Raw genomic sequence first — 18,470 nt, 5'->3', positions numbered from 1 at the left:
TTAACAAATGAGAATGTCGAGGGATAACGGAGATAATATTTAAACAAAGCAGTGGACAAAAAAAAACAACAAACTTTAAGAAATAAACATTCGATTATTTTGACTCCTATTCCGGGAGCCTTTATCAACGAAAAAAATAATAAATAAAACGGTCAGTACAGGCACGTTTTTCCGCGATTTGATCTTAAAGCCAATTTTGCTGTGACTGCCAATTTTGCTAAGTTCCAAAAAGAGTGCCAATTTTGCTGTGAACCCCGATTGTACCAAGCATGAGAAATCGATTAATGACAGGTTGAGGCCTTTTCTCGAAAAAGTAAGAAACAATGATATAGATAATAAGTTGCAAGGGATAAAATTGGTGATAGAGAATAGATATTTTCAAATTATTTGAAGCAGGATAGTTTGATCAAATTACCATCCCAATCTCCAAGAAGGCAGAGTGTTCAGTTTGCCCCGTCACAGGACAATAAAAACAATGGAAGACAGAGGAAAAAAAATATCCAAGCAGTTGAACATAGGAGAAGGCAAGAGTGGAGCAAGTAAATATCTCAGAATCTATCAATTAAGAGTGTGGCTACCAAGTGTGGTACCGAGGAGTTGGGCACCCTCCTGAGCCTGCTCAACGAGGAGTTGCTCCAGAAACACAAAATATACGGGGCAAAATACTGGGGCACCATACGAACAACATACAACATATGGGGCAATATGCAGTTGCCCCAGCGACATACATGCGAGCAAAGTCTTTCGAGACGGCGGAAGTGTTTATAATAGCCGAAAGAGTAACGATGCTAGCCCAGTTTTAATTTGACGGATATTCTCCAAATACTTCCTCAATTAAATTACCACTGAAAAATTAAATTATAGGTATTGTGTGTTGCTGGTCCAAAGGACACTAAAGTCGATGCTATTCCTGTAGAAGCCATACATTTTACTTTGCAATTTTAGCCACACAGAATGTAATGCAAGATTTTATAAACAATTGTTTCACTGGTATCGCCTGGTCCATCTAGGAAAAGCCGTTTTCCCAACATAATCAGAAGAATTGACAGAAAATAAAGTATTATCTACAATTTCAAGCTTTTTTCCTTGCAGAAGCTGATACATACTATCTCCAGAAATTACGAGTTTTGATAATTTTTGTAGGTCTTAATGTTGTCCATGCCATATAGTTTTGGTTAAAATAATACTTCAAAAATTGCAGATAAAGCCGTCCAAAAACGTTAAATTATTCTAAATTTTCCCTTAATTTTCTTAATTTTTCAGTTAAACTGTCTATTTTGTGTTTTGCTGTGGTTTATCTCTTCCTGGAGTAATCCCCCCCCCCAGTTAATTGATGTGTACACATAGATACATATATACTTTATCAGTCACTAAACCGTAAAACCGGTATTCTAGATCTGCAACAACAAAAGTGTAAATTGACACTAAAGAAATGAGAAATAAACACGACAGAGTACAGAAAAAAGAATTACAGATAAAATAATAGAGGAAGAAAAAAAGTATATCACTTTTGAAACAACTATGAATACTGAAATACGTACATATATGATGGCGGAAAGATTTACATTTTTACAGTTTCATAGTTACAAAGCAGTGGCTTAATTTTGTCAACTCCTGGGGGGGGGGCCAAAGTTGGAGCCAATTTTCCCAAATCAAGTGAAAACGACAGTGAAAATGAAAGATGAGGCATATTATCATTGATGAGGAAACTCGCCTGTTTCTCTAAATGCTTGAATTATACAGGGATATCTTAGTTTTGACTAGATTTTTTGTAAAAACTAAATTTCAGCTGAGGGGGGGGGGTAAACTGTGGACTAGGGGGAACTGGTTTCTTGATGGGGCAATTGCCCCATGCCCTATAGCAAATTATACACTTTTAAAGAGATTATAACCCTTCATTTGATAATATTTTATATATCAATCGATTGGATTCGAATATCAATTGTTTTGAATTGAAAATGTTTTATATTGAAATACAGGATCATTTTTTAGTGATACTGCATTAAGTGAGTGGTTGGTTTTAGTAATGGGATCAAAAGACAATTGGATTATATAAAAATAGCGTAGTATATAATTGGGAATGACACAAATTGGAATGAGAATATTGCAATGGGAAAATTGCTGTTTCCAGCTTTCATTTCAATGGTTGCAGCTTAAATTTTCAGTCTGATTTGTCAACCATAAAGCTTACGCTTGGAAGTTGAACATTGTTCAAATCAACAAACATAAAAGTAAAAACATTTATATTTTTGTCAGTAAAGTGCAAATTTTATTCTGGCTTTGGGATGGCATAGGGGTTTTGAGCCCTACTCGTGTTAATTTCTGCTCGTTTTGAGCTTGACTCGGTTATTTATTGTAATTTCTGTTCGTTTTCGGTTTCATTTATATATTTCGATGCTGATTTGTGGTAGTTTGGTAGATTATTTGATTCTAATTTTTGTTCATTTTTGGTTTAATGGAGTTTTTACTTTTCTTTAAAAAACTTATTTTGTGGAAAAAGTTTTTTTAATTAATTAAAATATAGGATCATAAATAGTGAAACTGGATTAAATGAGTTGTTGGTTTTAGTACTGGATCAAAAGACAATGGGATAATATATAAAAAGCAAAGTATATAATTGGAAACGATGCATATGAGTGAAGGTGAAGAGGTGATGTTGGATAACAAGAAGATAGTTCAAACGGACAGCTTCACTAGCCTACATATAATTATTAGTAAATAAGGTGGGTTGCAGTGAAGATGTTAAAAGCAGAATAGTTGAAAAAAGTTTGAAAGAATAGGAGCATAAGTCTGCAAACCAAGAATAGCATATAGGAACGTAAATTGAGGACAGTTGTCAAATATGATTCTGAGGCATGGGCGCTCCATACAACAGAGGAGAATTTGCTAGATATTTTCCAGAGAAATCATCTACTAATTGTTTTGGGTACCTGACTGACTGAATGTATCTCAAATAGTAAGCTATACGAAAAATTTGGGTCAATCTCGCTTTTTAGGGCTACAATGAGACAAAGAATGATATTGCTAGGACATATTCTGCGAATGAAACATGCCGGAATGGCCATCCCCCTTTCCCCCTCAAAAAACTAATCTCCTGAAAAATTCTGCGAATATATATATATATATATATATATATATATATATATATATATATATATATATATATATATATATATATATATATATATATATATATATATATATATATATATATATATATATATATATATATATATATATATATATATATATATATATATATATATATATATTTATTTATTCGAAAGAAAGAAGTCACAACAGTGACTGTTTTGACGCTTCGATCTCTCTGTGGATTAAAACAACAAGTTTTTTTAACTGAAAGTAAGGAGCAGCATTAAAACTTAAAATGAACAGAAATTATTCCGTATATGAGGGGGCTGCCTCCTCCTCAGTACCCCGTCTTTTCACGATAAAGCCTTTAAGCATTTAAGTTATTCTAATTAAACAGTCCTCATGTTTCAGAAGTCTTTTTATATAAGAATTTGGACAAACTTCTAAATTTAACGCAAAGAGCGGGTATTGAGGAAGAGATAGCCCCTTCATATACAGAATAATTTCTGTTCGTTTCAATTACTGGTGCTTCCCCTTACTTTCAGTTGAAAAAAACTTGTTTTTTAATTAAATTTCTGATCGTTTTTCAAATAATACCGTGAAACCCACCTTGTCCTCTATGGAAATCCCCGCCCAAAAAGTCTCCATCGAAAGCTCCCCCACCTAAAATACTCCCCCGGAAGATTACTAGTGTGTACAATTCCATCCTCGCAGTAAATTCTCCCCAGAAACTTTCTTGCTCACCATTCCGCCTGAAAAATTCTCCTTAGCATGCTCTCATTCGAAAAAAACATTTGATTTTATTTAATATCTGATCGTTTTTTAATTCATGTTGTTTAGGGTATCCGACTAACTGACCGCATTTCAAATAGTAGACTGTACGAAAAGTATGGTTCAATCCCGTATTATAGGGCTATAATGAGAAAAAGATTGAGATGACTGCAGATGAAGGATGACAGATTGCCAAAGATTGAAAAGTGTAAGAGAAATGGTAACTTCCTGGGAGTGTGTAAAGACGGAAATTCTAAAATGAGAAACTCTACTGCTAACCAGCAACATCCTCGAGTTTTATTTTTCCTTAACTAGGCTTGGGCGAGTTATCAGGATCTTCAGAAATCTAGCTAAAAGTCAGTTTTTTTTTTTTTTTTTTTTTTTTTTTTTAACCAATGGTTTTGGGTGAAATACTACCAAAGATGAGCGTTTGAAAAAACTTTATTTTGTTTTATAAAACTCTATACTTACCTACTTTAGAAATGACGTAGTAGACTTTATACGTAAGGGAACGGGGAAGTTATGAAACTCTTGTTTGTAGTTATTTCTATTCGTTTGAAGCTTGACTTGCATGTTCAACTTAAATTTTACTCGTTTAAAAATTTATTTATTGATTTGTTTTAATACCTTTTATATGTTTGTTTGCTATGACTGTTTATTTAATTTCTGTTCGTTTTGCGTTTTATTTGTTCTTTAATAGTAAAAGATTTTTGTTCCTTTTTTGTTTATTTTATAGTCAATTTTAGTTTGACTGGTTTTAAGATTTATTTGTTTATAATAGCACCTGTTGTGTGTTTGTTTGCTATGATTGCTTATTTAATTTACGTTTGTTTTGGGTTTTACTTATTCATTAGTAGTAATTTCTGGTCGCTTTTTATTTCGGTTATCTAGATTTTTATTTCTGATGAACTTAAGTCTAATGTAGCCTTTACTTATCCTTGAATAACTTCTTTTTTGTTTTTGTTTTTTAATTACTTACAAGTAACGATGTTATAAAAAGGTCCAATTTATTGCAAAAACAAGCTGGCGGCGAAATGTGGGCTCATGACTATTACTTATATTTGTATTTTAGCTTTATTTCGCTGAGTTGGTTCATCAGAGGGTCCATTAATCCAAACGCCATAATTTATAATTATGTATAGTTGCAGATTAATTATTACGGAACCATCCGGGCTTCCATCTACATCTTCCATCTACTTTCGACGCTGATGATTTAGACGACGTTCCACTAAGCCGTCGTAAGTAAAAATCCCCAACCGCATCACAATGACAGTCTTCAAAAATAGTGACAGAAACGAGTAAAAGATAATCTAAAGTCCATAGTAGGTGAGTAATTCAAAAACATTTTGAGGCGAATCCAAAATTCTTGCAAGTGCCATTGAATAGTGGATTTTGCTTTATATTTTTTCTCATTAATCTCAAAAAATAACTCGGTACTAGAAATATTCAGCAGCATGCAAAAGCCTTTGCAGTGGCGGCCCGCTGAAATATTTTCGGCTGCGTGCCATAGGTTTTCGGCGCAGCTTCGGGGAACTAGTTTCAGAGCATCACAACGTTTCATGTCTCCCCGATTATTTTTTTGTCCTATCAGGACAGGCAGTTCCTTGCCTAAGAAACAATCCTTTTCACCTTGCAAGATGTCTAAAGGTTTTCCCAGAGGCTCAGTGACTTTAAAACATTCAGCCAACTGTTCAATTTCAGCACTTTTGAGTCTTAGAACTTTAATTCATCACATGCATTCGTCAAATTATCTGTCCTTTGGATGGCTATGACTCGCTTTACAGCATTATAATTGAATTCTATCATGAGCTATTTGGAAAAACAAGTTTCTTCCCAGTTAGTTCTATAAACTTGTCGGATGCTTTAGTAATTCAGCAAGTTGTAATACGTAAGGCCTGATATTTTGTAGATGGTGCTATAATTTTGTACAGTTCACCAATGAGAGCCTGCTGGGCATCAGCAGTTGCTACTAAGTTCAGCATATGGCTGCAGCAGCAGATATTGTCAGGTAAATGGAAGTCATCGTCCATATCAGTTTGAGTAGTATTACTGGCTAGGATCCTAACCACTGACCCAGTACTGACTGTTTCAGAAGCACCTATTTTGTCAGACTGTTACTCAACAGTGACAATGTACTCTTTTTCGGAGTTAATCTCATCAAACCTACCATGGAAATCATCAGTTTCAATTGCCGCCTGGGCTGCTTATACTTAAAAAGCCTTTGCAAAGTTACTTCCGTTGTTTGTTAGTTTTAGTTATCTTTGTATACCGAACTCTTCTTTTATACTATTCAGCTGAAATGCATACACATTGTAATAATGAGTCCCAATAAATCCATGGCATGCTATAGTTGCAGAACCTCTTGAAAGTTCAGCTTTAAGCCAGCGAGCTGTGACACTAAGGTAGCTCTTGTTGTTTGCATTCCAAATGTCAGCTATCGTCCGAAGGAAATCCAAATCCAAAGCTTTTTATTTAATCCGGGTTCCAGCGGTAGCTAGCAACCTAGTAAAAGATGATCACGTCCAATACTATGAAATAAAATAGCCCATAACTCCTAAAATAGTGTCTGATCAGAAAAAGACGTACACTATTAGAACCACCTTACCCGAAACCCCTACATAGGAAACTTACCGTCCCTTGGCTTGAATAACGAAGAAAATATATTGGCTTGAAAATCCAGAAAAGTGGCCGCAACCACGATATTCTGCATATATGGCATCTTTTTTTTCTTTCTCTTCCTCCTTAGCTTGCAGCGCACTGGAACATCATAGATAGCTATTTAATAGCTCACTTTAAAGAAATTTGGTGTATTTAAAAACCTTTTGTAATTAACAAAAATAATTTTAAAAATAAAAACAATTTTTTACGAAAAACTACATTTTTGCTCAACATTGTAGTAGCGAATTATCTTGCATACAAAGATCAAAATAGAACTTTCAACATTATCAAAAGCATGTAGATATAGTTCCATAAAATGTAGTCATTTGTTCAGGGCTTTAAAAAAAATCTGATTTTTCCATTGAAACTAAAATAATTCCAGAAAATTTTAACAGAATCGCTAATGTTATTATGTAAACTGCAAAAGTATTTATGGTGTCTGAGTGATAATTTTAATTTTTAATTGTGAAAACCATGAAATACATGATAATTTTAAGTATCGCGATTATCTCAAACCGTAAGATCATCGGAATGTCGACGTACGACACATTTTTCATACGACCAATATTTATGCGGTAGAGGGTCTACTCTTTAGAACAACTATTTAGTATTGTTATGCTTCTAAGCATAGAATGATAGTAATAATAATATTAACAATTATAATAATAGGATTAAAACATTCCAGAGCCATTGTTGGCGCAATGGGCGTCGAAGCAACGTTTCAGTTGCTGGGTCTTATTCACAGGGACAAGTAACAAGCTTGTCTTCCAACCTCTCTGCGGCGAGGATTGAACTCCAGTCCCCGTATTGTCAAGCAGAGAATCAATCCTCTGTACTGCAACAGGGTTAAAAAATCTAACAGACAATGAACGATTTCAAGAGCTTAACCTTCGTTACCGTAAAGTGGGCTGAACTCACATCCCTTATTACTGAAGGAACATAAGTAACTCGTGCACAAAAGTGAAGACGGGTCCAAAACCACAAGGAATGAAGGAGACATCTCTACACCAAGAATTTTGATTAGACACAACTAAAGGACACAGAAGAAAAAACGAGCTGTTTGACTTTTATTTCTTGCTTTCAATCTATTCTCGTAAACTTTATATTTAGCATCTTGCTTCTCCCGTAATTATTCACTCAATGATATTGTTCAATTTAGCATTATTTGTGTTTGAGGTAGAGTATTTTTTTTTTGGGGGGGGAGGGAGGAGAAATTATCACTTATAAATAGAACTATCCTCAAGTCAAATCCTCAGTTAGGCGCACTCCTATTCTTTAACAGCAAAACAGTGATGTGGAAAAACGCATCATAAACCGAGTGCTCATACTCAAGAATGGCAAGCTCATAAGGACCCATCTATGTCTTTGAGGTTTTACTCCCAAGCCAAAGACTGTTGGGAGGAATTTTATTTTAAATTTGGGTTAAATAAAGAGGATTTGAAGAATTTGTTGTTGATAAGAGGGGATAGTTTGGATTTAGGTGAGAGAAGAAAATTTTTGGGAAAGTTTAGGCTGGTGGGTGGCCCTTATTTTTGCCCAGTGTGTGAATGAGAACTTATCTCATTTTGTATCCGAGTGTGAAGAGCTGTCTGAGTCGCGGTACGAATTTTTTGGACGAGTGTTTGGGAGTGAATGCTGGTTAATTGAACGGATGGCTGAGAGGAATGCACGAGCTATTAAACAGTTGTGTAAGTTTCATCGTTTAGGGTTTAAACATAGAGAATCATGTTTGAGAGGATAGTTTGTTACGGTCTTTTAGGATTTGAATTTTATTATGATTAGTGTTTGTTGGTTAAAATGTTGAACCTTGGAGTGTTTCTCTTTTGGCCTTTTTGTTGTTCTTTTTTCTTTTTTTTGATTTTTATTATCTAAAGTTGTATTTTGTTCCTGGGTTTTGTTCGTAGACTGTATTATGTGTTGCTATGGCCTACAGGCTTTTTGCAATAAATCTTATTTTATCTTATGCTTATATTATCAGAGACGAATTTTTTTCCTATGTCTATTTGAGAGGTCATTGGACTTGATGAAACCGTGGCAACATAACTGGATTCTCGGCAAGAAACTGATACGAGCAAGTTCGTTCAAGAATCGAAAGAGGAAGAGTTGGGCCCAAACTCTTCGTTGGGTCCAAACATTATCTCAAGATAATTACAACTTTCTTAATATTTTTTACAACTTGCAATTAAATTTGGCTTTTTTTGGTTCTCCTCCTCCCTCCGAAATAAAATCCAGTGTATCCAGTATATAGGACTGAGCCTAGCTCCTTTTCCACAGGAGTACGAGAAAGTAACATTTTTTTTTCTCTTGGGATGTCAACTCCTTTTTGTTCTTCAAAACTAATTTTGAAAGCTTTTTTTTATAGCAGACGTTGCCAATTCATATACTTCACTTCTCAACCTGTTGCTCCCAGCCCACCAAGAGGGTGCAATCGCTTGTAAAAGTGTTTTCAATCATTAAAAAAAAAAAAAAAATGAAAAACCTAGACACGGTATAGCGTCTGAATTCTAGAGAGAATATAATTCTAGAGAGAATAATTATTCTAGAGAGAATAAATAATTCTAGAGAATAAATAATTCTAGAGAATAATTCTAGAGAGAATATTTAGCTGTAACTTTCTGTAACCAAGCATTGAATCTTCAATTTAAACATAAACTACTTGGGCATTGATATGTAGACAGACACGTGTCTAGGTCTAGATAATGGCCGTACCCAAGATTTTTTTTTTCGGAGGGGGTTTTACTAAAAAAAAATTCGGGGGGGGGGGGGTTTAACAAAAAAAATTATATCCATTTTTGCTACGTTTTTACGAATCAGACAAACATTTCAGGGAGTGGGGGGTAAAACGCCCCCCCCCATCTGGGCACGGCCTTGGTCTAGATATTTGAGTCTAACTAGACACGCAAGTGAACACATCTTCATTGAATTTCTTTGTTGTTCATTCCTGAGTTCGATGCACTTTTTCTTGTTTATTTTTGTTCTTAATCGCTCGGTAGGACCCCCTCCCCTTTCTCTAGTCAAGTTCGCTCCAACTATTTTGTTTTCTTTTGTGTTGCTCTTTGTTGTTAGGAAAAAAAGGGACATGACCTAAAATAGGCTTTTGTCGAGATCTCAAAGCCTTTAGTATAGGGTTTTTGACCGTGGGTGTTACCAGCCTTTTCATTTCAACCCGTTGCCATTTTGGAGTAGTTTCAAACTATTTTTATGGTAATCAGAGGCCGTTTTTCATCACATGAGTAATTTATGCATTGTCACATGGGGAGGAGGAAGAAGGACGGGAGGTAAAGATACCTCCCTTGAGATCTCTTTGGGGAGGTAAAGAGATCTCAAACCCTTCCTAGGTAGGACATGATGAAAAAAGAAAAAAACATCGTGACACCCAACAGAACTTAAGAAAATTTAAAATATTGATTTATTCTAAAACATGAATCTTAATAATTACAAAGACAATTAAAAAAAGAGTATCACTGCGACTTATAATACAGTTATAAACTATAAAACATGGAATATCTGCTAATTCTAACAGTTATAAAGGAAAAAAGGCAACACATCAGGAGACCTCTTGGAGTGAAAGAAACAAAAAACTTCCAAAACAAAAAGTTTTCTTGAAATACAGTAGAATACAGTAGAAGAGATTAAATTGGATACGCCAGATACAATTTTTCGGGAAAAAATAACTTGCCAATACATAAAATTCACAATTTAGGATCAGGGTCTTTTCTGTTCCCTATACGGAGCAGACAGTTATTTCCAGAATTCAAAAGGTTTCTAAATTTTCTTCATTCAATTGTTTTTATAAAAAGAGGTCCAATTTTGATCCTTTTTCCTGTAAATGATTTATGAATTAAAATAGATACAACGCTATTTTATTTTAGAATTATTAATGAAAAAAAAAATTGAAACTTAACACTCAAGTTTAAGCTAAATCCCTAAAAGTTAATGCCAAACATTTTTGGATTGCCACAAATGATATAAGACAGAAAAAGAAATAAAAATGGAAAAGTAATGAGTAAACTGAAATATGAAAAGGAGATGAAATATATTTGCTCAACAGCAGAAAAATAGTGTGGATGAAGTAGAAGAGAAAATTAAATAAGAACTAAAAGATTACCAGAAATTACAAAATATTCAAATATGCAATAAAATGGCAGTAAATGAAATGAAATACATAACATAATACAAAATATTGCTGCATAACAGTAGGAAATTTGCACAATAAGAAAAGATAAAACGTGAAATGAGATATGAAAACTGAAAAAAATGGAATGAAATTATAAGACAATGAAATATAGAAAACGGAGTAAAGCACAGAATATGAAGTTAAAAAAGATAGAAACGAAAAATAAGACAGGCAAACAAAATATACATAAAATCATGAGCCAACAAGTGGTATTAAAATGGTTTCTGAAATACTGATTCTACAGTAGTATTGGCGTGTCAGGGGTTGTTGTTTGCGTTGGTTATATTAAAACCATATATTTGTCCAGATCAGCCGACAGGTAAGAAAAAAATCTTTCAACAACATTAAAAAGAATCGAGATCTGAGCCAATACGCCGAGGTAATAGAGAATTTTAATTAAGAATTAATTATAAACTTAGCGTTTTAATTAAAATAACTGTTGACTTCATTTAAATTGAAAATGAATTGAGAATAATAATTATAATATAATAACAATTGCTTATTATAATGCAAATATCATTAATAATAGATAGATTAATTATTTTTTATATTTAATTGCTCAAAACCATTTAGTTGGTTACGTTTTACGTGTTTACGTGTATTTTTTACGTGTTAAAACACGTAAATTTTACGTGTTTTGTATTTAAATTTTATGCAAATAAAATCTTTAAACCAGCCTATGGGATATTGCTACTTTGAAAAATGACAGGAGTATGTGTTTTGGGGGGTAAATAGGCTGTACAAAAAAAAAAAAAAAAAAAAAAAAAAAAAAAAAACACGGTTGAGGATAAGTTTAAAATTATCTTTTTGTGGGTTTCTGACTAATTTTTTAAGTAAAATAAATTTTTTTATATATATGTCACAACCTGGATTTTGTCTCAAAAGGGACAAACTGTTAACACCGTTCATAAAAGACGGAGAAAACACATCTTTATTAGAGAAATGTCGGCATGTGTTGCAAATTTAATTTGACGAATTTAATTTGAAACTGAGAAGTCAGCAGAAATCACCAAGGATGTTATTTAGGTCTTTCTGACTGACATTTTAAACATTTAATTCTTAAATTTAATTTCTAAACATTATTTTAAAATTATTGCTAGAATGAATTTCTCAATTTCATCTAAACTTATGTTTCTACAAGACCAACTTTACGGCCAACTACAAGCCATGTTTGTCATTAAAAAAAAATTCATAAAAATTCCTTCAGATAAAATTAAAGAATTGAAATCTGACAAGCAAGGAAATTGTTTGTATTTTCGTCTATTGGTGAATAACTTAAAAATTGTAACTAATTTAAATTGCTCAATCAGCCCTAGATTAGTTCAGGGATGCAACCAGATCGCCAACATCATCGCCTTTTCATCGCCATCATCAGGAGTGAAACATAATTGCAATAAAATTTTATTACTTAAGCAAGCAATGAGAATTTAATTCATTTTCTCTCAAAATAATCAACGGTTCATATCTCCAGCATAAAGTTTGTCTTTGACCACTTGAGTTATAAATCATTATAGACGTTTACAAATTTCAATTCATGTTGATGTACTACAACTGTCAAAAATGGAATAACATTGAGAAAAAGCTAAATAAATATTCAGAGAAAGACAACAAAAACAGGGGTGATTTTCTATATATATATATATATATATATATATATATATATATATATATATATATATATATATATATATATATATATATATATATATATATATATATATATATATATATATATATATATATATATATATATATATATATATATATATATATATATATATATATATGTATATATGTATATATATATAAATCGCACTGTCATATTCAGTGTATCAGAAAACTCTGATGTAGAGGTTTCAAGCTCATATCTGCAAAAATATGGAATTTTGTATTTTTTGCCAAAAGAAAAATCACAGGCTCTTTCCTCTGACAAAATATATAAATAATACATTTTAGAGATGGGAGCTTCAAACCTCTGAAGTAGGATTCTCCGATATACTGAATATGATGCTGCGATTTTCATTAAGATTCCATAAGTTTCTGGGGGTGTTTCCTCCCTTTATCGAAAATCAGGCCAATTTTCTTAAACTATATTTCATGGATAGAATGAGTGCTTGTAGGGCTAGCTTAGGGGAGGCATATGCCCCATATTGTGTTTCACCTATAATTATAACATCTTCTGAATAGACTGGCGTGTTTTAGTTGCTTCTTTCAAGTAAATAGATTCAATTTAGTAGATTGAAATTCGACGTTCTTTTTTGGAAATCCTGTATTTATATACTCTAAAAACTACATGGCCAGTGTAGTCTTTTGAGACGTGTTTGTAGTCGTATTTATGTTAGTTTTGATGTTTTATACTAATTATTTATAAATTTCGATTTATCTAATGATATAATCAATTAAATAATTTTATAAATAGTTATGAAATTACATCATTATACAATTTACATAACTGGTGATGATAGTGAAGAAAAGGGGGATTATACGGAATTAGTCTCATGACAGTCATAAACTGGAATATGGCCAATCCAACTTTGTTCATGCATTTTCTTATTATATCGGATGCGTTTTGTCTGTATCAAATATTACTATTCATTGAACATGGGTCAACAACACTGTGCTAGTTATGTCATCCGCAAACACATGCATTTTTCGTCAAAACTCCACAGCCAAAGAGTTAGTAAAAATCTCATAAAAGCTTCATTTCTTCTGTTGCAAGGTCAAGCAAAGCATTAAACGGCACATCTAAGCAAGAACGCCAAAACCGGTTCTGCCGCCTACCATAGATGTCGGCAGGAAAACAAGGGGAGCCAATACCATGAAAAATCCTAGCCACAGCTCTTGGAGTAAAATCAGCGTCAGGATAGGCAGCTACAAGGTGTCGAATATCATTTCTTATTGAATTTCTATGAATCTCTGGCAAACGATTGTCCTGAAGTAAAAAATAACTTATCTACATTACAAAAATTAAACCGATTATATATATTCAAACTTTCGATCAATAGTAACTTGTTCTACTAGTAACTATGGAGAAGGGCAGCTGAAACTACCAGCAATGAAGGAAATGGAATTTTTAAAGGATTTCTAGCGCGTTAAATTGGAAAGTAGGAATGAAGTTTCATACACACGAATGCACAGCAGCATGGCAGTGCAAAAACTTTGAGCAAACTTCAAAAATTAAGTTTACTATGCAGCATTTCAACAATATTGAATCTATTGGTTTCCCACAAATTTCCGCCGGACTATTTTTTGGAACTAATCACAATTTGTAGCACAGAATAACCAGCAACGGCACTTTGTTAAGGCAAAATCTCATTTACTACTTAAAGGCAGTGGCGTCAAATGGGGGACGGCAGTAACTCCGAAGATTCATCCTCCCTCCAGGTTTTGAAAAATACTTCATATATATATATATATATATATATATATATATATATATATATATATATATATATATATATATATATATATATATATATATATATATATATATATATATATATATATATATATATATATATATATATATATATATATATATATATATATATATATATATATATATATATATATATATATGATATATATATATATATTATTTGAAAAAACTACGTTTTCTAAAGAGTTAAAGAGGTTGAGTTACAAGGTCGAACCTTAAAACGTACAGGGATTAGGAGGCACAGTTGGGGCTGCCGCCCCCAAACCCCCGCTTTCGCAGCCTTTAAATAAAAAAAAAGTTTTTTAAACTGAAAGTAAGGAGCGACATTAAATCTTAAAACGAACAGAAATTATTCCGTATATGAAAGAGGCTGTGCCCTCCTCAACGCCTCGCTCTTTACGCTAAAGTTTTTATTGTTTAAAAAAAGAGTTGTGAGAAAGTCAAACTTTAGCGTAAAGAGCGAGGCGTTGAGGAGGGCACAGCCTCTTTCATATACGGAATAATTTCTGTTCGTTTTAAGATTTAATGTCGCTCCTTACTTTCAGTTTAAAAACTTTTTTTTATTTAAAGGCTGCGAAAGCGGGGGTTTGGGGGCGGCAGCCCCCCAACTGTGCCTCCTAATCCCTGTACGTTTTAAGGTTCGACCTTGTAACTCAGCCTCTTTAACTCTTTAGAAAACGTAGTTTTTTCAAATAATTTCTGCACGTTTTTGTACAGTTTATTACTTATTATTGCTTGACTAACTGTTAGCTGATCGTGTCAGGAGTTGAAGATGGGGGCTGCCGCCCCCCAAACCCCCGCTCTTGAACATTCTTGTGTTAAGGCTTTTAATTTCTGAATACTCAAATCACGTCGTACAGGGTGCCTCCTAATCCCTGTACGTTTTAAGGTTCGAACTTGTGACTCAGCCTCTTTAACAGCCCCCCAACTGTGCCTCCTAATCCCTGTACGTTTTAAGGGTTGACCTTATAACTCAGCCTCTTTAACTCTTTAGAAAACGTAGTTTTTTTCAAATAATACACATAAACAGGTTAGACATGCTTTGTTATGAAAATTGACGCGCAGATATTTTCATAACAAAGCAGGTCTAACCTGTTTATCTGTATTATTTGAAAAAAACTAAGGTTTTTCGTAAATGTAAATTCGGGGGATAATTTTTTCGGTTTGAAAATATCAAAAGGCCCTAACAGGTTGAATTCTGCTTCGAATGAGTCCTCATTCAACCGGATCCGTTGCCAACTGTGGCCTGTAGGCGTGGCTAAGAAAAAAAAAGAAATGATGATGAATTTTAAGTGGCTATATTTGGTTTTTTGAAAACAGGGAAGGAGTGATCGGATTGCGCTGAAATTTCGAGGATAAGCTCCCGGGCCCTAGGAAAGCTTACCCTCTAAATTTCAGCCCAATCGGACACCGTTAACGGGGGGCTGTGGTGGGAGGGTCCAAACTTCCGGCCCAGTTTACCCCATGAAGATAAAGTCGGAGGAGGATGAAATTTTGCAAGTTTCTTAGTTTGAGCTTGGGCTACAAAATGCGATTACCGCCGTCTCTCTGCGACCTCTAGGACCTGAAATCGCTTAACATTGTGGTGTGTCGCCTCTTTATAGAGGTACAAGTGTGCCTCCTTGATATTTGAAAAAAACTACGTTTTCTAAAGAGTTAAAGAGGCTGAGTTACAAGGTCGAACCTTGCTTGACTAACTGTTAGCTGATCGTGTCAGTAGTTGAAGTTGGGGGGCTGCCGCCCCCAAACCCCCCGCTCTTGAACATTCTTGTGTTAAGGCTTTTAATTCCTGAATACTCAAATCACGTCGTACAGGGTGCCTCCTAATCCCTGTACGTTTTAAGGTTCGAACTTGCGACTCAGCCTCTTTAACAGCCCCCCCAACTGTGCCTCCTAATCCCTGTACGTTTTAAGGGTTGACCTTGTAACTCAGCCTCTTTAACTCTTTAGAAAACGTAGTTTTTTTTCAAATAATACACATAAACAGGTTAGACCTGCTTTGTTATGAAAATTGACGCGCAGATATTTTCATAACAAAGCATGTCTAACCGGGGTATGTGTATTATTTGAAAAAAACTAAGGTTTTTCGTAAATGTAAATTTGGGGGATAATTTTTTCGGTCTGAAAATATCAAAAGGCGCTAACAGGTCAAATTCTGCTTCAAATGAGACCTCATTCAACCGGATCCGTTGCCAACTGTGGCCTGTAGGCGTGGCTAAGAAAAAAAAAAGAAATGATGATGATGAATTTTAAGTGGCTATATTTGGTTTTTTGAAAACAGGGAAGGAGTGATCGGATTGAGCTGAAATTTCGAGGATAAGCTCCCGGGCCCTAGGAAAGCTTAACCTCTAAATTTCAGCCCAATCGGACAACGTTAACGGGGGGAGGGGGCTGGAGGGTCAAAACTTCCAGCCCAGTTTACCCCATGAAGATAAATTCGGAGGAGGATGAAATTTTGCAAGTTTCTTAGTTTGAGCTTGGGGTGCAAAATGCAATTACCGCCGTCTCTCTGCGACCTCTAGGACCTGAAATCGCTTAACATTGTGGTGGGTCGCCTCTTTATAGAGGCACAAGTGTGCCTCCTTGATATATATATATATATATATATATATATATATATATATATATATATATATATATATATATATATATATATATATATATATATATATATATATATATATATATATATATATATATATATATATATATATATATATATATATATATATATATATATATATATATATATATATATATATATATATATTCAAACCTATTCTTGCACATTGAACTATCAAAATCTCTAAAAAAAATGTTGATTTTACTAACATTATCATTTAAAACAGTTCTTTCTTGGCCAGTTCATCTAACTAACAGAACGAAACTAGGCTTAATCCGTACTTAGATTAATTCCATGAACGGCATATAAGGGGATATGTGAAGGCATCGTAGGGGAAAATACTTTCTGTGTAGTGAAATACAAACAATTAAATGATATAAGAGTAAGGCAAATTTATGGGAATAGCGTTGGAGTTTCAATATTTAGGGGTAAGGGAGGGTACGGAACAAAGCCCCCTCTGGACAAAAGCTAGTACCAAACTTCTTTTGTCGGGCATTTGTTATTTTTAATCGCAAAAATATTTTTTATTATTAAAAAATATAATATATATATTTTCACTGAAAAATGGTTTTCTGGTACATTAATCGAAAAAAACGACAATGAATTGCTTCTAACGGGATTTTCAAAAATATAATTTTTGCCCATCACACCCTATTTCTGTGAATTGAAACCAATGCTTAAAAAGGCACTAAATCACTAAATACAAAGATTACCTTTCTGATGAGCCCTTATTGAGCTGTATAAGACCATCCGTTCTATATAATGCCAATTCGAAAAACAACAACAACAGAAACAAGACTCATCACTGCTACCAATGCAACAAGACGATTGCTCATCGTTTTCAGGAGGGGGGGGGGTTAGATTACGGTTTATGGCCATCCAAATGAAGGTCTATGGCTAGGATCTTTCCATTGATGGGCTTTTATTTCGATTGCAATCAATCTCAAGGAGTTAAAAGCTCTTTTTGGAACTCAAAATACTCCACAAGTAAATACAAAATTGCCCTGTGGTAGCACAACAGATTGATGCTTCGCTTGGAAATAAAGGAATTCATCCCTCGAAACAATCCTCCGCCCCAAGTACTTACGCGGGCTCAGTCAACCCAACCCCCACAATCACTTTATTCAATTCGCCCCCCCCCCCTCACCCATATTCCTCCCAAAAATCCACTTCCAATCGACTCCGTTCTTATCCGTGCGTCCAAGAAGTTACCGACCGGTTCTGGACTCCATAATTTATTTGCCAAAACAAACCCGACCCCTCCCCTCTTAGACACCCCTCACTGTACTTTCCTCCCTCAGCATCATCTTGCCTCCCCATCCCCCCATATAAAGAACACTACCAATTTGACTTATTCTCGGATCACCAGGACACCTTTCTCCTTTCCCCTGCGCTTTATCCCTCTGGCTACCCTACCAGTTCTGGTTTGAGAGTTCCCACATGTAAAAATTATCCTATAATAAATAGTCCGCCTCAAAAATTATCTGCTCCATCCCATCGCCCAGTTAAAGCTTGTTCTTAAAGTCTAACCATAAACCAGTGAATGCTTCACTGATTACCCGTGATTATTCAGATGAAAGCTATAGTTTCCCCTTTTTAATAGAAGAAAATTTTACAAATAGCTAAATTTTACAAAAAAACTAAATTTTACCTGCTGCTCTCTCAGTTTACCCCCAACTTTTAAAAGTGAACCTCTACCCCTTCCACTT

At 34.1% G+C, this 18,470-nt stretch overlaps 2 protein-coding genes across 2 annotated transcripts in view; both read right to left on the bottom strand.

The window, feature by feature from the left end:
• tamo (PUB and ZnF_RBZ domain-containing protein tamozhennic) overlaps positions 1-13,551 on the bottom strand; it is a 47,999-nt gene extending 34,448 nt beyond the window's left edge. The window contains exon 1 of the mRNA XM_089105493.1: positions 13,481-13,551. The gene's annotated coding sequence lies outside the window, so the exon portion shown is untranslated. The remainder of the gene's footprint in view (positions 1-13,480) is intronic.
• The window catches only part of RecQ4 (RecQ4 helicase), a 104,375-nt gene continuing 98,591 nt past the window's right edge, over positions 12,687-18,470 (bottom strand). The window contains exon 15 of the mRNA XM_089105491.1: positions 12,687-13,631. Coding sequence (XP_088961617.1) covers positions 13,389-13,631 — 243 coding nt within the window. The 3' untranslated portion in view covers positions 12,687-13,388. The remainder of the gene's footprint in view (positions 13,632-18,470) is intronic.

This window comes from Artemia sp. Qi Xiang Cuo, chromosome 19 (genome assembly GCF_049724085.1).
Source record: "Artemia sp. Qi Xiang Cuo chromosome 19, ASM4972408v1, whole genome shotgun sequence".
Taxonomy (NCBI): Eukaryota; Metazoa; Arthropoda; class Branchiopoda; order Anostraca; family Artemiidae; genus Artemia; species Artemia sp. Qi Xiang Cuo.
Note: the sequence above shows the minus strand (reverse complement) of the source record. Positions and strands in the feature narration are given on the sequence as shown.